General features: G+C 42.7%; 1 protein-coding gene across 1 annotated transcript in view; it reads left to right on the plus strand.

The window, feature by feature from the left end:
- The window catches only part of LOC126262505 (cytochrome P450 6a2-like), a 44341-nt gene that overhangs the window by 11365 nt on the left and 8283 nt on the right, over window positions 1-24693 (plus strand). The window contains exons 2-4 of the mRNA XM_049959177.1: window positions 218-1117; window positions 14488-14724; window positions 19222-19473. Of these exons, the coding sequence (XP_049815134.1) occupies window positions 226-1117; window positions 14488-14724; window positions 19222-19473 (1381 nt within the window). The 5' untranslated portion in view covers window positions 218-225. The remainder of the gene's footprint in view (window positions 1-217; window positions 1118-14487; window positions 14725-19221; window positions 19474-24693) is intronic.

The raw sequence follows: 24693 nt of genomic DNA on the forward strand, positions 1-24693 counted from the left end.
TATGTTTGAAAGCTAAGTTATAATGGAATTAAAGTTCTGATAGAGACATGCAGAACTGGGATAGGTAACACTTGTCATTTGTTCTGTTCGTATCATACACTTCACTTTACTGTTGTTTCTAAAGTGTGGTAGTCAAGGACTTGAACAATGCAGCAAAGCATATAAGTAATTACGTGCTGTCAGGCTAATGTTCTATTCTTTCTTTTTGTTTGTCTAGGAATCAAAATGGCTCTCTTCTTCGATTCATGGGGGACTGAAATGTTGGCTCTCCTGACAACTATTTTTGCGATTCTTTACGTCACATTTAAAATCAATTATACATACTGGAAGAAGAAAGGTTTGCCATATTTGGAGCCAACTTTCCCGCTGGGGAATGCCTGGAACACGACACTAATGAGGAAGAACCCTAGCGAGGACCTGCGGGACATCTATTTAGAAACAGATGGCAAGGATGTCGTCGGTATTTACGCATTAAACTACCCTGTCCTCGTTGTGCGGGATCCAGAGTTGATCAAAACAATTCTAGTAAAGGATTTCAACCACTTTCCCGACCGGGGCATCTACATCGACGAGGAGACAGATCCCCTGTCAGTACACCTTTTCTTCCTCGGTGGCCCCAAGTGGCGGTCTCTGCGCCAGAAGCTGACACCCACATTCACGTCGGGAAAAATGCGCGCCATGTTCGGTATAGTGCGCGACAATGCACGCATTCTGGTTGACGTCACACCTGTGGGCATTGTTGTGGAAGTCCGCGAGCTGGTTGCCCGCTACACTACTGACGTCATCGCATCCTGCGCTTTCGGCATCGACATCGACAGTCAGCACAAACCAGACGCGGAGTTCCGTCAGTGGGGGCTGCGCTTCTTCAAGCCATCCCTGCGTACCTTCTTGACTCAGTCTCTGGGCTTCTCTAATCCCAAACTGCGCAAACTGCTGCCTCTACCCTTCACGCCAAAGGATGTCGCAGAGTACTTCACACGCGTCGTCAATGACACAGTCAAACACCGAGAGGAGACAGGTGTCATTAGGAAGGACTTCTTACAGTTGATGATTCAGCTGAAGAATAAAGGATATGTCGATGACAGCTTCTTGATTCAACGGCAGAAGAATGAGGAAGGTAAGTCCTGTTTCTCAGTGTAAATGATGTTAAAAACATGAAATGTTAACTCTCTGATTATCTAGACTGCCATCCTTAAAAGCTCTTGCGTCATGTTAAGATATCATTATTGTGTTCTGGTGCACATAATATGCAACAAATGTTGTCTCATTTCACATCTTTGGAATTAATATTGTTGATTACCCAGGCAATACAAATGCCACATTTCTTCTTCTAAAACGATAATAATTCTCACTCCTAGTATATAAGTTGCCACCTAAAAGAATTTAACTACATATCACTCCCTGAAAAGTGACAGTTTCTGAAATGTGATTGTCCACCAGTTTTTCATATTTTAAGAGCAATCTAATACTAATATGCTGCCTTCATGTTATCTCCCCCTTCTCCATCACCGATGCACTCCACACCTCTTAGTAGGAATAAGTAGTTAGAGGTATAGATCCATTTTAAAATTGTCATGTAAAATCTTTCTTCATTGTCGGATAGACTATGAGAGATCTATGAAAAGCCATATTCCCATTGTTTGCTGTCATCAGTAGCGACATTTCATTCTCCATAGGGCGTCACCTTCGGAAAAGGCTTACTTATTGCATAAATTTTCTTAATTTGGTTTCTAAGAATACAGATAATTGCAAATAACTGCTTACATTTTTTCTTTTTTTAATTTTACTGTCTTTATTATTGTTTCTTGTGTATAAACTTGATTCAGAATTTCTGACCTGACCGAATGTAACCACAATAGTTATGAAACATTTGTTGCCTGAACTTAATTGTACAGTCCAATCTAACACCATGTTTAACAAAATACATACTTATATTATGAAGTTAAGTGTAAAGAATGAATGGGTAGCAACTATGTAAAGGGACATAGTCATCTAACTTGACAACCAATTTTCGATGCAGTTACTTACAAAACACAAAATCAAAAGCAGTCTTAATTAACTAATTAAGGCCTGAAAAACTACTTTTGTTACTTTCAAGACTATTGTAAATCCATCCATTCTAATAGGTAACGGTCGTTTCTAAAGCGTGTTAACACTAATATTTTCTCCGCTTACTTGAGTAATGGATGATGTTTCTTTTCGGAAATGCAACGCCAGGACTTGGCCTACAGCTTAGGCAGGGACTAGTATAACACATCTCTAGAAGCTGTACTTGTTAATATTAGCTGCCAGTTCGAGTAGGACAATTACGTGTTTCACATTTCAAGCAAATCGTTATCAGTACTTTCTTACATACAACTTTTCTACTTTAGTAAAGACCAGTATGTTGAACCAAGAAATAGTTTCCTTCGTTTACATTGGTACCAAATACCTTTCCTCATTACAAAACTTATCTAAACTACATATTACTAGAATGAGTACAAAGTTCAAAGCTTCTACAGAAAATGTGCCTGAAACTGCAACAGATAGGAGCATTCCTTTTATGAAAGCATTCAAAATAATATTACTGTAATTTATAACTTTAATATTTTATTCTTAGCTATAATTGTCACCTCAAATCTCTAGGGTGACAATTATTGAACTGTATGAAATAAAATCGTCATAACTTCTGAACGATTTGCGTTAGGACTTACAAGCTGCACGGTTGGCCGCGGAGAATTATGGGAACTAGTATGTGCATGTTCCTTGTTGTTGTCGGCTATTTGTACGTGAAAACGCTACGGTACAGCGCGTTTGAGCGTATAGCGCTTGTGAAGGCATACAAGCGAGCTATAACAGCCGAACTGCAGCTCAAAGGAAGTTTGCCACCGAGTTCAAGCTGAAGACAACCACTCCAAGTGTTCCTGACGACATTGTTGGCAATGTCGGTCGTCCAAAAATGGTGAAAACGCCTCGAAAGATTGAGAAAAGACGCGCTGTGTTTCAAATCAGCCCCAGGAAATCGATCAGATGAGCTACACGACAGCTGGGAATCAGCTGGGAGACATTGCGACAAATTGTTGTTGAAGACCTGCATCTCTTCCCGTACAAGATTAAAACACATCAGCCATTAAGCCCCAGGGCCATGAACAGTGGTTGTGTTCCGCAAACACTGTTGTCCACACAACTGACGAACAGGACTTTGAAGTGAATATCCTTTTGCTCAGCGACGAAGCCCACATTAATTTGGACTGGTTCTTCAATAAGCAAAATTGTCGCATTTGGGGGCCTGAGAACCCACATTTCGCGATCGAGAAGACTCTTCACCCCCGAAGAGTGACTGTGTGGTGTGCAATGCACAGTTACGTAATAATCGGTGCGATATTCCTTGACGGAACGGTGACTACCGAACGATATGTTAAGGTTTTGGAAGATTATTTTATCCCCGTTATTCTAAGTAACCCTGCTTTCGACAACATACGGTTCATGCAAGACGGAGCTCGACCCCATCGAACAGGAGGTTGTTTGATGTCCTGGAGAATCACTTTGGGGAGCAAATTCTGTCTCTGGGGTACCCAGAGGCCACTGGCACGGGCCTCCATTGGCCGCCATGTTCTGCGAATCTGAACACGTGCTACTCTTTCTATTGGGCTATATTAAAGAAAATGTGTACTGCAATAACCGCAAAACCATTGCTGAGTTGTAAATAGCCATCAGGAGGTCGTCGACAGCATCGATTGACGGAAAGTCATCGAGTAAAACAGAAGTGATTTCTGGCGTTCCCCAAGGTAGTGTTATAGGCCCTTTGCTTTTCCTTATATACATAAACGATTTGGAGGACGATCTGAGCAGCCGTTTAGGTTGTTTGAAGATGACGCTGTCTTTTATCGACAAATAAAGTCATCAAAAGATGAAAACAAACTACAAAACGATTTAGAAAAGATATCTAAATGGTGCGAAAGTTGGAAGTTGACACTAAATAATGATATGTGTGAAGTCATCCACATGAGTGCTAAAAGGAATCCGTTAAACTTCAGTTACACGATGACTCAGTCAAATATAAAGACTGTAAATTCAACTAAATACCTAGGAATTACAATTACGAACAACTTAAATTGGAAGGAACACATAGAAAATGTTGTGGGGAAGGCAAACCAAAGTCTGCGTTTCATTGGCAGGACACTTAGAATATGTAACAGATTTACTAAGGAGACTGCCTACACTACGCTTCCCGTCCTCTTTTAGAATACTGCTGCACGTTGTGGGATCCTTACCAGATAGGACTGACGGAGTACATCGAAAAAGTTCAAAGAAGGGCAGCACGTTTCGTATTATCGCCAAATTGGTGAGAGAGTGTCACAGAAATGATACCGGATTTGGGCTGGACATCATTAAAAGGAAGGCATTTTTCGTTGCGAAGGAATCTTCTCACGAAATTCCAGTCACCAACTTTCTCCTCCGAATGGGAAAATATTTTGTTGACACCGACTTACGTAGGTAGAAACGATCACCAAGATAAAATAAGGGAAATCAGTGCTCGTACGGAGACATATAGGTGTTCGATCTTTCCGCGCGCTATACGAGATTGGAATAATATAGAGTTTTGAAGGTGGTTCGATGAACCCTCTGCCAGCCACTTAAATGTGATTCGCGGAATATCCATGTAGATGTAGATGTTCTGACACTCAAGAAGGTCATTCAGAATTTCGTTATTCGTCTGCGCCACATCATCGCCAATGGCAGGCATATCTATAGTGATGTTTACATGTTGATTAAGGCGTGTGCACGCCGTAGTTTGAACTAATTTACGTTTTTTTTCATATAGTTCAATAATTATCACCCTGTACATAATTTGAAACGCTACTGTCAGACTAACATATTGGAGAAGATATAGCAGTTAAACATCAGAAATAGAGTTTTTATTAAACTTCACAAAACAGGGAAGGATTATATGTAAAATTCACATTTATATTAATACAAACAAACTGATAAGTTTACAAAAACTTATTAAAGTAAATTTTCTTTTTAAAACGCATGAAGCAAAAAGAAAGAAAACTTATTGCCTGTTACGAAACTAAAAGGAACGCTGAATAATCTAGCATTATTACAGCTGAGAAACAGTATAGAGCTTCCAGTCAGAGGATTTCCACATAGTCATACTGTCCAAAGCAAGCTTTGCCTTATCTCAACATGACTATTCCGTTATTTGCAATGCGTAACAGCCCCGTCGTATTAAATTTGGTCTCTCATCATCAGATCACGAAGCAAGCTATAATATGGCCTGCTTTGACTCCAAATCCTTCCATCTGAGGCGCTTTAATATTCATTTTTCGGTATTCGCTGCTTCATATTACTGCAATCCTTTGAAACTGACTGACTTAGACAATGGCTATACGGACACTAACTTCTCTCTCCCTGCGTGCACCAACAGTAAACTCGCCTAAGTTTTAGCTGTGTCGCGTTAGAAGACCAAATTCATAATTTCATTTCAGGGAAAAACCAGCTCTTGTAGAAGTGCTGTAACAGAATGTTTTAGATACTGTTTCATAATAACTTTCACTGTATTTCCTTTAGAATATATAGGTGGCCCATTGAAATGTAACTGGTATAATTAGAAACACACATAACGTACTGTGTAACTTCATGTAAAAAGAGCATACCCAGAATGTTGTTAAACAAGAATGTACAATGAGTGTAATGTGAGTGTAGTATTGTTATATTCCAATGTCTCTTCCTTCACCCCAGGTGACACAGTGGCGACGATTTAGACTGCAACTCAGCGTCTTGGCACTAGTTATGGAGACCGGGACCTGTTTGGTGATGATTATCCCTTTGATGGTGACCTAATTTCTGCCATCACTTGCCCCAAGACCAGCTGTCAAGGGTCACTAAGTTAATGCATCAGCGCCTTTGGCAAAGCAGTGATGTAATGCATTGAAACAAATGTGCATTAGTAACTGATTTGGCCTCTGAAATAAAACCTGTAAGCTTTACCCATTTGTCCCCACAATTAACAGCTTTGCGTATTATGCAGCATTCCGCTCAAAATTTGGCCACCATCACAGTGAAACAACGCTGTCGTGTATTCCCTGTTGCTGCCAGCCGCCTACCATTGTGGTGTCTGGTTCGAGACTGAGGCTATGCAGCTGCGCCTATCCTTCATCCGTGCAGGAAACGCTTTTGCTGTATCTCCGCTTGCCTGCGCACGCACTGATGCTGTGAGCCATCTCCAATCACACTGCGTCTTGCAAGCTAACAACCTAAAGATGTTCGGGCTCACATGCGGTTCCACTTCGTCGAAATGTCTTGGCTCAAACTCGTCTAGGGGTTGAACCGCAAGTGTTGCATTACATGCCCTAAATTAGACACTTGTGACCGTTTGGTTAAATTGTCGGGCTGTTGGCAATTTTGCGAAATACAGAGTTAATATAACACACAATAGCAGTAATAATAATATCGGGACCTAAATTAACGACCCACAAATGATGTAGGCCACACAGTTGCGATTTGGTTAGAATAATGTTTATTCAGAAAGCAAACTAATAGTTAAAGTGGTCGTATTTAGAACTACTGTTACACTTGAGCGCATATCCATTTGACACCATTCGATCATTCACAATACAGGTTATCTACGAGAAAAGTTAGGAGTTCACACCAGGCGCGCGACTGCTCACCGCTCAGAGACTAAAGGCCGATTCCCAAATCTCTCTTCTCCCTAATTCTATTCAATACCTCCTCATTAGTTATGTAATACACCCATCTAATCTTCAGCATTCTTCTGTAGTACCACATTTCAAAGGCTTCTATTCTCTTTTTGTCTAAACTATTTATCGTCCATGTTTCACTTCAATACATGCCTACACTCCACCCAAATACTTTCAGAAAAGATTTCCCTACACATAAATCTATACTGGATGTTAACAAATTTCTTTTCTCCAGAAACGCATTCCGAGCCATTGCTAGTCTGCATTTTATATCCTCTCTACTTCAACCATCATCAGTTATTTTACCTTCCAAATTACAAAACTCATTTACTATTTCAAGTGTCTCATTTCCTAATATAATTCCCAGAGCATCACCTGATTTAATTCAACTACATTCCATTATCCTGGTTTTGCTTCTGTTGATATTCATCTTAATCTTCCTTTCAAGACACTGTCCATTGCATTCAACTGCTCTTCCAGGTCCTCTGCTGTCTCTGACAGAATTACAATGTCATCAGCAAACCTCAAAGTTTTTAAATGAATTTTATCCATAGTGGATGCTGTCGAACTCCATGACTGTTCCTTTATCGGGTGTACAAAAATATCCACTACCAGTCACAATAAAAGGTTATTTATTTGTCACATGACCAGTTTCGGGATTGCACCCATCCTCAGGTGTTTCACAAGTTATCGTTTGCAAAAAAACACGTTTCGATTTCTTGAACCGTTTACGAAATTTGCGGTTGATACAACCACATGGTTTACGACGAGCAGGACGAAGTACCGGTAGCGTCGCGAGCAACCCGCGCGCGGTCACGGCACAGCCCATACACCGACATATCATTCAATATCTCGAGAACAGTGATAGCTATCGATCTGCTCTCAGCTTTAAAAACAATTTCGATATGTTGACTAAATTTCATACGTAATAAAGTATTACCTAAAATGAACTGTACGCAAAGCCCACGCAATGCGTTTTTACCTCTGCACACCTATTAAAATTTCGTGTAAAGGTTTACGTAAATGCGATACAGCAAGTAACCACGGAGAATAACGAAGAGAAATTCGGTCTTTTATCGAGAGAAGATATCAGGCTGTAACATGCCCAAGAATCAAATTTTTCTGCCGAATAGTTTCCTTGGAATCGGATGATAAGTATTTCATGGCTGCCGCCGCGTCCGCGCCAGCGGTTCGGCGAAAGTTCGTGTGGCTCGGGATTCCGTACCTGACGTCACGCTCAGCGCGTTCTGTGATTGGCGGCGCGCACCTGGAGCGCGGCACGCGGCAGCGGAAGCGGTTCGACATGGTCAAACCGCGACCCAGAGACCGCCGCGCCGTGCCGCTGACGCCGTTTCCATGGCAACCACGCTGCTGACGCGCGGTTTTGACGCGCGGCAGCCCTAGTGGGAACCGGCCTTAAGTCTCGCGATACCACACAACGCGAAATTTTCTAAGTCGTTTCACTTCCTAGCTGCCTAAGGACCGATCGTCTGATTTCGCGTCTGCATCCGAAATGTCCCTTTTGGAGTTTCGACCAGAACTGCCCTCTGCCCGTCTCCGACCGCGTTTATCGCGTGCCGAACATCTTCGCTCAACTGACTAGCGCAGTTCCCTTTCCTAAACTCGTCCATCTGATTGGCTACAGCTTATTCTAAATTACTTTACATTTTAACCTATTTAAATAATCAAAGCTTGACCACTTTCACGTTCTAAATAAAGTGACAATAATATACATTATATAATAAGCTTTAAATTCTTTTACATGTAACAAATACAATATCCTTCTTAACTTTGAATGTCACGGCCAGTAGCCTTGCACCAATGTGCTTTCTGATAAATAAATAAGGAACAGGAGTAACTACAGGGTGTTTCAAAAATGACCGGTATATTTGAAACGGCAATAAAAACTAAACGAGCAGCGATAGAAATACACCGTTTGTTGCAATATGCTTGGGACAACAGTACATTTTCAGGCGGACAAACTTTCGAAATTACAGTAGTTACAATTTTCAACAACAGATGGCGCTGCAAGTGATGTGAAAGATATAGAAGACAACGCAGTCTGTGGGTGCGCCATTCTGTACGTCGTTTTTCTGCTGTAAGCGTGTGCTGTTCACAACGTGCAAGTGTGCTGTAGACAACATGGTTTATTCCTTAGAACAGAGGATTTTTCTGGTGTTGGAATTCCACCGCCTAGAACACAGTGTTGTTGCAACAAGACGAAGTTTTCAACGGAGGTTTAATGTAACCAAAGGACCGAAAAGCGATACAATAAAGGATCTGTTTGAAAAATTTCAATGGACTGGGAACGTGACGGATGAACGTGCTGGAAAGGTAGGGCGACCGCGTACGGCAACCACAGAGGGCAACGCGCAGCTAGTGCAGCAGGTGATCCAACAGCGGCCTCGGGTTTCCATTCGCCGTGTTGCAGCTGCGGTCCAAATGTCGCCAACGTCCACGTATCGTCTCATGCGCCAGAGTTTACACCTCTATCCATACAAAATTCAAACACGGCAACCCCTCAGCGCCGCTACCATTGCTGCACGAGAGACATTCGCTAACGATATAGTGCACAGGATTGATGACGGCGATATGCATGTGGGCAGCATTTGGTTTACTGACGAAGCTTATTTTTACCTGGACGGCTTCGTCAATAAACAGAACTGGCGCATATGGGGAACCGAAAAGCCCCATGTTGCAGTCCCATCGTCCCTGCATCCTCAAAAAGTACTGGTCTGGGCCGCCATTTCTTCCAAAGGAATCATTGGCCCATTTTTCAGATCCGAAACGATTACTGCATCACGCTATCTGGACATTCTTCGTGAATTTGTGGCGGTACAAACTGCCTTAGACGACACTGCGAACACCTCGTGGTTTATGCAAGATGGTGCCCGGCCACATCGCACGGCCGACGTCTTTAATTTCCTGAATGAATATTTCGATGATCGTGTGATTGCTTTGGGCTATCCGAAACATACAGGAGGCGGCGTGGATTGGCCTCCCTATTCGCCAGACATGAACCCCTGTGACTTCTTTCTGTGGGGACACTTGAAAGACCAGGTGTACCGCCAGAATCCAGAAACAATTGAACAGCTGATGCAGTACATCTCATCTGCATGTGAAGCCATTCCGCCAGACACGTTGTCAAAGGTTTCGGGTAATTTCATTCAGAGACTACGCCATATTATTGCTACGCATGGTGGATATGTGGAAAATATCGTAGTATAGAGTTTCCCCAACCGCAGCGCCATCTGTTGTTGAAAATTGTAACTACTGTAATTTCGAAAGTTTGTCTGCCTGAAAATGTACTGTTGTCCCAAGCATATTGCAACAAACGGTGTATTTCTATCGCTGCTCGTTTAGTTTTTATTGCCGTTTCTAATATACCGGTCATTTTTGAAACACCCTGTATTATGCACTAAACTTCACAAAAACTATTCTGTTACCTAATGATTCAATAAGGTGTCATGCTGTCATCGTCCAATGTGTTTTGTGTGGAGGACATGATGATCTGATGCTTAACTGAGAATACTGATAATTTAAATTTACTGTATCTTTTAAACAAATAAAGTTACAGAGTTGATATTTACAACGTTTGTCATTTGAATGATGCACTTCTATACGAAATGTCGATCGTTAAGATCGACCAAAGCGTTCAGATTTTTGCATTTAGGTCTTTGTTACAAAACTTGTTAATTTCACTGTAACAGTAAATCCTAAACTATTATAGATATGATCAATATTCAAGTTTTATTGGGATTACCATGAAATTTTATAGAGGACAGCAGATTAAAATTACTGTGGCTTGATTCCCTCCATTACTACAGAATTAAATAGTTTTCATAAATGTTTCCCTTTATGGCCGATCTTAGTTCCGCCATATTTAACACTGCTACCTCTTCTTGGCCACAAAAGCCTTCTACTGGGTTTCCCTATGACGTATGTTCTCGTCTGTCTCACTCGCACACTACAGCGCTTAGGCCTCAGTAGGCAATAGACGCCTGTGTGTTTCCCCATCTCGTGGTGAATCTGTGCCCTTTGTGGCACGCGGTCCTGGACGACAGGGTTAGTTTCACAATTCCTGTAGGCTGACTCTTTCGGCCATATATTTAAATGAGAGCTCAATGCTCTTTAACTCACAGTCTGTGGCATGATTCCACGTTCTCCGGCTTGCCCTACCCCAAGTTTGTGTCGATACCTTGTGCCAACACCCTTGTTGGCTAGATAACTCCTTTGCTATGTTGGCGATACTGCAACTGGTCAGTGACAACAAGTCGCTTGCCTACCTCAGCACCTCCTTGCCAGCCAAGTATGGCTTGGGGGTGTAGGGTCCGCTGAGTACTGTCACGAATGTTGTAGTTTGCTATGCAATAAAGGGAATAACAATGCTATTTTCATGACAATATATCAGACAATAACCAGACATCCACCAGGCACTATACTGCAACCACGCCCACAGTGGGAACGACTGACTTCCTGGCCATGCACAATCTAGTTGCACTGCCCACCATAGAGATCATCCACTCTCGCCACCTGCAAATGGTGAGTGATATGGTTACTGACTTCTGCAGTGAGATCCAGGACCATGTCTTTAGCCCCAGAAAACTGCATTAATTACAATGAAGAGTGATAGGACTGACAGCTTTTCTGTCTCTTGTTTTGTGGGCATGAGGAATGGTCAAGAAACAATACTGTCACAGAAACTTGAAGGTGGAATTTTTGAAGCTGGAACAACTGGCCAACTTCTCACAATTCAATGGAAATTGTAGGGAACATTACACCGGAATGTGAAAAGTGAGGCGCACACATTTCAGTCTGTTATACCACAGCACACCATATGCTGAGTCAGAACCTGTAAGCTGTCACATGTGTCCTCACTAAGACATTTTACTAAACAGTGTACTGAGTCATGGTGGCTTATCACTAGCTGTAAAATTAATAATTAGAGTAGCTACATCTGTGTGCGTGTATGTGTGTGTGTGTGTTTTTGTTATTTCTTGTTATTTTCTTTTTCTTTCCCTCCTTTCGTTGTGGTTTGGTGGTTTGGGGTTCCAAAACGCTAGAGTCAGACAGACAGGTTGTCTCTTGGCGAATCAAGTAGCATAATTAAAGACAAGTAATTGAGAGACGTCTAGGTGGCTAGAGCCTATGAGAAAAAAGTTGTTGATGTACAGATCATTCTTCCTGCAGTAACCATCTGTCCGTTGAAACTACAGGAGGTTGCAAAGTGCCCATCATTAACACCCCATCTTCAGTCCTCTTTCACAAAGAATCACGGACTCGTGCTAGCACACATAGCTGCCTCAGAGTTAGTCACATGATTGAGATAGACGCTTACGTAACATCTTTACGTTGTCGATAGTTGCGAAGTACACAAAATGTCCCCAAAACCAAAAATCCAAGAGATTAAGACATGGTAAGTGGTGACACCATTACGACGCACGTCCTCGACCATTCCACCATTCATTAAACGAAACTGTGTTCCTGAAAACATAACGATCTCCACTAACACGGATTGTTTGTCACGAATAAACTGGTGAGAACCAGCCTCTGCTCATTTCTCTATTAAACTTCGCGATTCCATATGTCTGTCACCCTCAGTTCCCGTTCCACACGTTGGTATTAAAGCGAATCTGATGCTTTGCTTCCTTGACACCTAGTGGATTTGCACCAGCCCACTGGCGTTTATCGTGATAACGCTCACTCAGTGTCAGAACTGGATACTGGCTTGACGGACATTGATATCGCTATCGTAGGATCAAGTGCAGATGTCCGCAGCTTGTGGTCCAGTGGCTAGCGTTGCTGCCTCTAGCTAATAGGGTTCGATTCTCGGCCAGGTTGGGGATTTTTCTCTGCCCGGGGACTGGTTGCTTCTGTTGTTCTCATCATTTCACCATCATCACCTTTCGTGATAGTGGCTAGATTTAACTTAAAAAATTGGACTGTGAAAAAATTGGGACCTTGTACAGCAACAGATGACCGCTCAATTGAGCGCCCCACAAACCAAACATCATCGTCATCATCAAGTACAGAAGCAAAAGGAAATTAGCAATAAACGTTGTTCTCGACACGATTATTTGCTTGCGGACGTATGTTTATGGTTTTTTCTAGTTCACCACTGCCTCCTGCAAGAATGTAGAACACTTCATTTTAAACATAATGTATAAATAAGAACGTATCTTCTTTAAGTTTGTGTACTATTTCCTCTATATTATGCAGTTAGGAATAGTATGGGTTAGAATCACGTTTTCTGCAATTAGTGTTGCTGTTTCAGTTCTACACTACTGGCCATTAAAATTGCTACACCAAGAAGAAATGCAGATAATAAACGGGTATTCATTGGACAAATATATTATACTAGAAATGATATGTTATTACATTTTCAGACAATTTGTGTGCATAGTTCCTGAGAAATCAGTACCCTGATCAACCACCTCTGGCCGTAATAACGGCCTTGATACGCCTCGGCATTGAGTCAAACAGAGCTTGGATGGCTTGTACAGGTACAGCTGCCCATGCACCTTCAACTCGATACCACAGTTCATCAGGAGCAATGACTGGCGAATTGTGACGAGCCAGTTGCTCGGCCACCATTGACCAGACGTTTTCAGTTGGTGAGAGAACTGGAGAACGTGCTGGCCAGGGCAGAAGTCGAACATTTTCTGTATCTAGAAAGGCCCGTACAGTACCTGAAACACGCGGTCGTGTATTATCCTGCTGAAATGTAGGATTTTTCAAGGATACAATGAAGAGTAGAGCCACGGGTCGTAACACATCTGAAACGTAACGTCCATTGTTCAAAGTGCCGTCAATGCGAACAAGAGGTGACCGAGACATGTAACCAATGACACCCGATACCATCACGCCGGGTGATATGCCAGTAGGTCGATGACGAATACACGCTTCCAGTGCGCATTCACCGCAATGTCGCCAAACACGGATGCGACCATCATGATGCTGTAAACAGAACCTGGATTCATCCGAAAAAATGACGTTTTGCCTTTCGTGCACCCAGGTTCGTCGTTGAGTACACCATCGCAGGCGCTCCTGTCTGTGATGCAGCGTCAAGGGTAACCGCAGCCATGGTCTCCGAGCTGATAGTTCATGCTGCTGCAACCGTCGTCGAACTGTTCGTGCTGATGCTTGTTGTCTTGCAAACGTTCCCATTTGTTGACTCAGGGATCGAGACCTAGCTGCACGATCCCTTACAGCCATGGGGATAAGATGCCTGTCATCTCAACTGCTAGTGATACGAGGCCGTTGGGATCCAGCACGGCGTTCCGTATTATCCTCCTGAACCCACAGATTCCATATTCTGCTAACAGTCATTGGATCTCGACCAACGGGAGCAGCAATGTCGAGATACGATAAACCGCAATCGCGATATGCTACAATCCGACCTTTATCAAAGTCGGAAACGTGATGGTACGCATTTCTCACTCCTTACATGAGTCATCACAACAACGTTTCACCAGGCAACGCTGGTCAATTGCTGTTCGTGTATGAGAAATCGGTTGGAAACTTTCCTCGTGTCAGCACGTTGTAGGTGTCGCCACCGGCGCCAACCTTGCGTGAATGCACTGAAAAGCTAATCATTTGCATATCACAGCATCTTCTTCCTGTCGGTTAAATTTCGCGACTGTAGCACGTCATTTTCGTGGTGTAGCAATAATGCTCATCGACAGTAACTAGTGGAAAAGTTTAATAAAGTATCGTCCCATGAATCACTGTAAGACTATGCTTCATTAAAGTAATTTGTTTTATAACGTAACTGATTGTCTACAAAGATAAATGTATTTTACAGAAAAAAGTAAGACACTGACGATCAGCGAGGTGGCAGCACAGTCGTGGGAGTTCTTTCTCGCTGGGTTCGAAACTTCCTCCACCACGATAAGCTTCTGCCTGTACGAGCTCGCTAGACACCCGGATATCCAGAAGAAACTGCAAGAAGAAATTGACGACATACTGGAAAAGAACAACGGCGATGTGACATATGAAGATATAATGACCCAGATGCCTTACTTGGAAAAGGTTGTGAACGGTACGTTGTATGATTATGATTTTTTCACACACTGTAGTAATTGAAATGTGATCCTAACATACTAACAGGCATTAACAGAAGAGAACGCGAATTACCAAACAAACGATCAACAATGTAGCTGTTCACTTATCACACCATCATCTGCCTTTTGGGTATTTAATGATATACACAACAATGCATATCAAAGCAATCTACAGCAGCAATGTAAAATCGTACCGCGGTTAAAGTCACAAAGGCCCCCCGAAATAAACAAAGACCACAATCCACGAAACCTTCCTTGCTACGCTACCTTCAGTAGCAATGTCTTTGTACCTATATGACGGGTGACAATTCCATCAAACGTGACGTCATTTTCACGTCACACAAAATATCGATGAGCGCATGATCGACTATCAACATTCGTTAGCAGTCGATACAGTCCTGTCACAAAATTTCATGCGGGCGTACCGGAGAGTTAGAAAGCCACGACATTCTTGGAATGATTTACTAAAATTATTGCTATAATAAAGTGTCACGTAATGATTTATCGACGGTTATTGCCTTCATAAAAGAATGCTCCCTTAAGCCTGCCCGGTTAGCTGTGTGGTCTTAAGTACGGCTTTCCAGCCGGGAAGGCGTGCCTGTCCCTGGCACGAATCCGCCCGGCGGATTAGAGTCGAGGCCCGGTGTGCCGGCCAGTCTGTGGATGGGTTTTAAGGCGGTTTCCCATCTGCCTCGGCGAATGCGGGTTGGTTCCCCTTATTCCTCCTCAGTTACACTATGTCGGCGATTGCTGCGCAAACACTTTCTCCACGTACGCATTCACCATAATTACTCTAGCACGCACGTAATCATTGGGGTTACACTCGTCTCTGGTGTGAGACGTTCTCGGGAGGGGGGGGGGGGAGGAGAGGGTAGGGGTCCATTGGGGGCCGAACCGTGCAATAACCTTGGGTTCAGCGTGGGGCGGCGGTGGGGTGAGTGAACTGCCGTAGCCTGATGTGGGGTTGTGTACGACTGCGGGCTACAGTGGGGACGAAGCCTCTCCTTCTTTTCTAGGTCCCCAGTTCAATTCAACACAATGCTCCCTTAGGAGTGAGTTACTATCGTCAATAATTCAAGATAGAATATAATTACAAAGACCTGAGGCAAACATTCATGATTAGCTGCTTAATGAATAATGTTGTGGTTTCTGGAGTCGAAAGTTGTTGGTTCGCATCCCGTTATATGTAATTTCATTTTCCATGTTACCGTCGTTAACAAGTTCTGTTAATTTCTTGTGAACGTAATACAAATATGTTCTGCAATATTGGATGGTATTTACGTTCAGTCCGATCTGAGAACGAAGGGTGAAATAAATATTTAGCGATTTACGAGTATATGGTTAGGCAGGAGCCTAAGACGATGGCTTAAATTGCTGCGACTGAAACGAGCATCAGTAAAACTCATATTCTCCATTGTCGCAAATATTTGTCTCTTTATTTTCGAATATGTACCACCTTTCGAGTGTGTCGTTAGGGAGAAACCTACGAGGACATTTTAAATTGATTCGAGTGAAACGAGGAACATTAACATTCGTATTCTTCTTCGTCAGAAATATTTCGCTGTTTATCTACGAATGTGTGGCGTTTTCCGAGGGTGAGGTTGGACAGGAACCTAAGGGTGCAGCTTTAAATGCTGAGACTGAAGTGAGCACCAATAAAATTCATATTCTCCTTTTTCACTAACATCTGACTATCTGCGAATAATGATGATTTCCGTGTATGCGGTTCGGCTGGAACATAAAGGTGTAGCTTTAAATGCTGTGACTAAAACGAGTTGATATGAAATTTGTATTTTTTCTTCTCACAAACATTTGTCTCTTTATTTCCGAATATACAGCGACTTCCGAGTGTGTGCTTATGCAAGAACTTAAGAGGAGAACTTAAATTACTTCGACTTAATCGAGGAGGAATAATAGTCACATTCTTCCTTGTCAGAAAGTCGATAGCCGATCACGCCGTCGTCAATATTGCACGTGTCGTCAAAATGACATCACGTTCGTTGGAATTGTTGTGAAACGAGCATTACCCACTAATGTCCAAGAAGACTATCGCTCCACCCCTAATTATCATTATCAGATTCTTTAATCTGTCATTTATGTACTCTACACACACACACACACACACACACACACACACACACACACACACACACGCACATGCACACACACACACACACAGACCCCTGAAGATTTTCTGAAAAATCCAAGCAGTTCTATTACGTAATTTTACTCTCGTTTGTTATTAATCATCCACGAGCAGCCAACAGATATCGTGCATGGTTAGAATACCATTGTTTATTTTACAATGAAGAGCCAAAGAAACTAATATTGTGTAGGGCCCCCTGGAGCACGCAGAAGTGCCGCAGCATCATGTCGTATGGACTCGACTGTTGAGTGAAGTAGAGCTGGAGGGAACTGACACCATGAATCCTACAGGGCTGTCCATAAATCCCTAAGAGTACGAGAGGGTGCAGATCTATTCTGAACAGCACGTTGCATAGCACTGCAGATATGATCAATAATGTTAATGTCTGGGAGGCTTGGCAGCCATCGGAAGTGTTTACATACAGAAGGGTGTTCCTGAAGCCACACGATAGCAAGTCTGGACGTGTGGGGTGTCGTATTGTCCTCTTGCAAATTACCCAGGTCCGTCGGGGCGCACAATGGACATGAATGGATGCAGGTGATCAGACAGGATGCTTACGTATGTGCAACCTATCAAAGTCTTGTTTAGACGTATCAGGGGTCCCGTATCACTCCATCTGCACACGTCCCATGTACCATCACAGAGCCTCCAACAACTTGAAAAGTCCTCTACTGACTTGCAGGGTCGATGGTTTGGTGAGTTTGTCACCATACCCGTACACGTCCATCCCTCGATATAATTTGAAACGAGACTCGTTCGACCAGGCAACAAGTTTCCACTCATCAACAGCGTAAAGCTTTGTGCTGTGCAGTCATCTAGAGTACACTAGTGAGCCTTCGGTTCCGATAGCCCATATCGATGACGTTCACACGTCGATGACGTTCACACGTCGATGACGTTCACACGCTGGCACTTGTTGATGGCCCACCATTGAAATTTGCAGCAATTTGCGGAAGGGTTGAACTTTTGTCACGTTGAACGATTCGCTTAAGTCATTGGTCCCCTGGCGCTGCAGTCCGGAACCGCGGGACTGCTACGGTCGCAGGTTCGAATCCTGCCTCGGGCATGGGTGTGTGTGATGTCCTTAGGTTAGTTAGGTTGAAGTAGTTCTAAGTTCTAGGGGACTTATGACCTAAGATGTTGAGTCCCATAGTGCTCAGAGCCATTTGAACCATTTTTTCATTGGTCCCGTTCGTGCAGGATCTTTTTCCGGGTGCAATGATGTCGAAGGGTTGATGTTATACCGGATACCTGATATTCACGGTACACTCGTGAAATAGTCGAACGGGAAAATCTCCGCTTCATCGCTACCTCGGAGATGCTGTGTCCCATCGCTTGTGTGCCGATAATAACACTAAGTTCAAACTCACTTAAATCTTGAGAACCTGCCGTTGTAGCAGCAGTAACCGATCTAATAACTCTACGCTCGCAGGTTCGAATTCTGCCTAGGGCATGGATGTGTGTGATGTCCTTAGGTTAGTTAGGTTTAAGTAGTTCTAAGTTTTAGGGAACTGATGACCTCAGAAGTTAAGTCCCATAGTGCTCAGAGCCATGTGAACCATTTTTATCTAATAACTGCGCCAGACACTTGTTGTCTTAAAGAGGCGTTGCTGACCGCAGCCACTTATCCTGCCTGTTTACATCTCCCTACATTTGAATACGCATATCTATACCAGTTTCTTTGGCACATCATTGTATTATACAGAATAAAAATATCTCATTTATAAATGTTTTGTTATAACATATCATATAATTGACATAAGAATAATAATAAAGTGTTTATAAGGATGTCACGAGATGCACCAGTTACATTTTCTCTCGCAAACTTAATGGACTTTACTTGAATGTCTTGTGTTGCTAATGGGTATTATATTTTCCAGTATCCTTGCCTCCCATCCCTTGCCATGTAATAACGTTCCAGTCACCTACGACTGTCAGATTCACATTCTTTTCTCATATTTTATGAATTTCTCTGCACCGACATTTATAATCCCCATTTCCTCATCGTCGACTTGTCGTATCGGCATGAAAACCTTTATAATGATGGACGTTGCCGCATTTTGAATCCTTCTAATAATAATTCAATAACCCTTCCGCTCATAGCGTCCTACCCTGTTACCTGTCTTAGTGTTCATAACGCAGCAAACACCGGTTGTAAAAGAACCCTGGACACAAACCAAACAGTTTACGAACTTCTGAATGACAGATCTTCTCTTACTCAACCGAGATTACTATGATTATATATGAGGAGCAATAAGACTTTACGTGGAGCGGCACTTTAGAATACTCCCTAAGATATCTACTTTGAGATATGTCCTTTTTTTTACAGAAACCCTTCGAATGCACCCCGCCGCTCCATTTCTGAATCGTGAGGTCGAGAAGGATTATAAGCTGCCAGGAAACGATTGTGTCTTGGAAAAAGGGACTAAGGTGATCGTTCCAGTCCTGGGACTCCATCATGACAAGAAGTTCTATCGAAACCCTGAGGAATTCGACCCGGAGCACTTCTCTACGGAGCAGAAGGCATCGAGGCATCCTTTCAGCTTTCTGCCTTTTGGCGAAGGTCCACGCATTTGCATTGGTGAGTCACTCCATTTATCATATTTATAGCTTTTTACTTAAAAAATTAGTATTTCATATGAACATGTTTGCAGTTCCAATGTAACTGACACGTAAGTATCGTTGTAAAGTTTCTGACGTGCAGATGCTACACGTTCGTCAGTAACTACATTTAGTGTCGACTCTAACCAACTAACAGTTGGCGATATCTACGATTTTCAGATAAATTCAGAACTGAAGTGCTTGAGGCAGATGTCAAAGACAACAGCTCTAAATCATGTAGGACGACGGTACACAGCTTTTACGCATGGAGATAATACAATTCGGCATAAATTATCTATAAAAATTCACAGACTTTATTGTTATGTTGACTTTCTACGCCCATATTATTCCCTGCGTTTGTTTCGCCCCATCTAAATTGCGGATCTTACTTCTGAAACAATTTCTGTCCATTCCTTCTGACCCTTTGATGTTTTTTGTCTTTCCAATTCTTGTCTCAATTCTGTGATTCAAGCTGCGGTTAGCATCTTTCTCTAGTACAACAGAAATTTTTGTTGTGTTAATCTGTCACCTTCGTTTGGTAGGGACGTCCAACAAGGTCTTTATTTATACCTTATCCTATTTTTGGATGTTTGTTATTGTTACTTTTTAATAATGGAAGTATCAGCAGGATACCTATCCCATATCAAATCTTGTATGGTGTTCTACCGCCGCAACATCTCATTTGGTGTGTAGGTGTAGGCACAGGTGGAATCAGTGCTCTATCACTGTGGTACGTCATTGAGTGTGTATGTGCTAGGCAGATGGACTCCGGTGTTGTACCACTGCGGTTCCTCACTTGGTGTTTAGGTGTGGAGACAAGTGGAAACAGTATTCAACCTAAATCGGTATGTAGCTTCGCGAAAGGTGGAATCCAGCATTCTACCACTGCTGTATCTCACTCGGTGTGTAACTGTGGAGACATATGGAATCTGGTTAAGCTAGGAGGCCGCAACTACAATTCGTAATCAAATACCTCCGTTTTTCCATTGTCATCATTCCCGTTATCATCAACGGTTGTAGAAAAGGTGCACATAATTATAGGCGTATATCGCCGACGCCAGTCAGATGAAGAATTACGGAATGTCTTATGCTTATGCATTATAATAATTTGAAGAAGAAAATTTGCTGTATAAAAGTCGACATGGATTCCGAAAACAAAAACGTAGTGAAACTCCGGACATCGGCGCTCTGATTGGTGCCGTGTTCCTTGACTTCAGGAGGTCTTTCTATGCAGACCGTACTGTCATATAATGAATAAAATACGAGGTTACTGAATTTGTGACAGGATCCAAGAGGTCCTTGCTGAAACAATTCAACACGTCGCTCTTAACGTAACAAAATCTACAGACGCAAACATAATTCTAGGAATACCCGAAGAAATTTTGATACGAACGTTATCGTTTACAAATATTCAAATGAGTGTGAATTCATAAGGGACCAAAGTGCAGAGGTCATCGGTCCCTAGACTTACACACTACTTAAGGGGAGTTAGAACGGAAATTTTTTTTCACATTTTCGGACTTTTATCTCATTATAAAATTTGCAATTTTCCGAATAAAATGATATATCACTTATAAACTCACATGGGAAGTATTTTATTTTATTTTTTTAAATATAATTTACACAGGTTGAAAACGTTAAAATTTTTACGTGCATGACTTCAAGAGCTAATAAAACCGGTAGTTTTTTATGTAGATGGCTGTGGATTGCTGAGTTATAAATGTTAAATTACGTGTTTGTATTGGTAACACTGTCAAAAACAGTAAAGTTGAAACAAAGTCTGAGAGACAAGAAACTTTCTGATGGTAAAACCATAAGAGGCAGGCTGACAGACAAAATGATTGATGAACTACAGCAGTATTATGGGATGGAAATTAGAAATAATACTGAGGATTTGTTGGAAATGAAGCAGGCAGTATGGACTACCTTCTTCCACAGACTGTCAACTGATGAAAAACCAGTACACCACCTTTGCCCTCGTGGACCTGATTCATGGTGGAATTACCGCAATGCCCAGTACTCAAACAGTTCATATAGCCATAAACATTCCATCACAGCACCAGTGATGGATATCATAAAACCTATTTACAGAGATCTGGAAAATCCTGAATTACTGAAGAAGTGTCTGCATGTTCAGACTCAAAATCCCAATGAATCGTTCAATAATCTTATACTGACTCGCTTACCAAAAAATGTTTTTCTTGTAATGAAGACACTAAAGTGGCGGGTCAGTGATACTGTTATTGCTTTTAATGATGGCAACATTGATAGTGTAAAAGTGTTATAGCTTATGGGAATTAATCCTGGAGCTAACTGCATCAGAGAACTTGAAAGGATGGACAAGGTTCGCAATGATAAAGCAGAGTATGCAGCACAGTTGGCCACTAAGGAGTCCGGAAAGAAGAAAACAAGAAACAACTTGGAAAAAGATCAAGAGGATGATACACAGTATGGTGCAGGGTGCTTCTGAGTGACTAAAAATCAAAAATTAAGCTTATATTATGTGAGTTACAGTCTTTAGAAACTTTTGTAGCCGTTCTTGAAAATTTACATTTTCTGTTGCATTTTTCCCTAAATCTCAGAAACCACTTCGAGTAGAGTATTCAAATTTTCAGGGAGTAATAACATACATATCCTGAGTCTACTGAACTAAAAGAACAACATAATGTTATGTATAATTAAAATTATTTGGGATAACGTACAAAAAAGTACACAAAATTTTAACTGTGGAATTAAAAAATTGTTTTTCCGAAAGTCGTACCTGAAATTCAATTATTGAAGTTCAGTAGACTCAGAACGTTCAGTTTAATGTCCTGTAAAACTCATGTCAATGGCTACAGTGGTTCCTGAAATACAGGGAAGCCAAGTCACTAAATTTAACATTGTCGTGATAGGGCGTTCCAACTCCCATTAAACTAACTTAGGCTAAGAACAACACACACACCCATGTCCGAGGGAATGCTCGAACATCCGGCGGGAGGGGCCGTGCAAACCGCAACATGGTGGCTCAAACCGCGCGGCCACTACGCGCGGCGTTATCGTTTACAATACATACAGAATTGATCTAGTGGATAACGTCACAGGCTCCATGTGGCTGTTTGCAGACGATTGGGTTGGCTGTTCGGAGGTCGCGACGTCAGAAGACTGTAGTGAACTGCAGGAAGATCTGCAGAGGCTGACGAACGGTGCAGGAAATGGCAAGTGACCGTGAACGTAGATATGGTTAGCGCACCGCTCTCCCGGCCACTGTTAGGTTCCACCCAAGTTTCTCCTTCAAATGCTTCAAATGGCTTTAAGCATGATGGGACTTAACAACTGATTTCATCAGTCCCCTAGACTTAGAACTATTTAAACCTAACTAACCTAAGGACATCACATACATCCATGCCCGAGGCAGGATTCGAGCCTGCGACCGTAGCAGCAGAGCGGTTCAGAACTGAAGCGCCTAGAACCGCTCGGCCACAGCGGCCGGCCAAGTTTCTCCCCGATTGGTTACAGACCAGGGCGGTCACTCACCCATGTGCTAACTAGCTAAGCTCGACAGTGCTTACCAAGTTGAATTAATAGAGTTGAACAAAACATTGCTTCCTCCTAGATACGTCTCGCGAATTGACTGCAGCGAGTACATTCGACAGATTACAGCTAGTACCGAATTTTGTTGACAGTCGTTCTTTCCACGTGCCTTGCGCGAATGGGAAAGGGATCAATAGAGGTATTCACCGCAACACACCATTAGAAAGCTGGCGGTGTATAGATGCAATTGCATATTTAGATGTAGATGTAGATATAGATATGTACGCTCTGTAAAGGGGTGCACCGATGAAAAAAGATTTTCTTCCTTAGCGACCCTGCCTTCCTAATCACATATTTTATCAAATAGTTGTTTCAGAGGCTGTGGGATAAAATGAAGTGACAGAAGTCATGGGATACTACTAACATCGTGTAGGACCTCCTTTTTCCCGGCTAGTGGACCAGCTTGAGGTGCCATGGACTCAACCAATTATTGGAAGTCCCCTGCAGAAATATGAGCCACGCTGTCTCCATAGCCGTCGTAATTGCGATAGTGTCGCCAGAGCGGGATTTTGTGCACGAAATGGCCTCTTGATTATTTCCCACAGATATTCTATGGGATTCATGTCGGGCGATTTGGGCGGCCGAACTATTCGTTCGAACTGTCCAGAACGTTCTCCAAACCAATGGAGAATAATTGTGGCCCTGTCACATGGCGCGTAGTCATCCATAAAAATTGCGTCGTTGTTTGGGAACATGACGTCAATGAGTAGCTGCAGATGATCTCCATAGCCGAACATAATTCTTTTCCAATTCAGTGATCAGTTCAGTTGGTCCAGACGACCGTGCCAGTGCCTTGTTGACAACTTGCGTCCATGGCTTCGTGGGGTCTGCACCCACTCAAACCCTACCATCTGCTCTTACCAACTGAAATCGGAACTCATCTGAACAGACAGGATAAGGCTTTCCAGTCGTTTAGGGTCCAGCCGATGTGGTCACGAGCCCAGGAGAGGTGCTGCAGCCGATGTTGTGTTGCTACCAAAGGCACTCCGATCAGTCGTTTGCTGCCATAGCACATTAACGTCAAATTCGCAGCACTATTCTAACGGAGACTTCATTGTACGTCCCACATTGATTTCTAAGGCTGTTTCGCGCAGTGTTACTTGTCTGTTAGCACTGACAGATCCACCCCAACGCCGCCCTTCTCGATCGTTAAGTGTGTGTTGTCCGTGGTGAGAGGTGATGCCTGAAATATGGTATCGTCGGCACACTCTTGACACTGTGGATCTCGGAATACTGAATTCCCTAACCATTTCCGAAATTCAATGTCCCATTGCTCCAACTACGCTTTCGTGTTCACAGTCTGTTAATTCGTACTATGCGACCGTAATCATGTTGCAAACCTTTTCACATGAATCACCTGAGTGCTATTGAGAGCTCCGCTAAGGCACTGCCCTTTGAACCTTCTGAAGGCGATACTACCGCCAGCTGTATATGTGGATATTGCTATTCGTGACTTCTGTCACCTCAGTGCATTCGTCAGTTATCTTTCTCAGCCTTTGTAATAAACAAGAACCGGTCATTTTCTACGCTGAAAATCGATTCAGCTATCTCAGATGCTGCCTTATAATTACTGACAACGGAAACTGCCCACAGCACCCCCATATTTTCAATGGTAATATGGCCTAGT

The sequence above is a fragment of the Schistocerca nitens genome, chromosome 6 (assembly GCF_023898315.1).
Source record: "Schistocerca nitens isolate TAMUIC-IGC-003100 chromosome 6, iqSchNite1.1, whole genome shotgun sequence".
Taxonomy (NCBI): Eukaryota; Metazoa; Arthropoda; class Insecta; order Orthoptera; family Acrididae; genus Schistocerca; species Schistocerca nitens.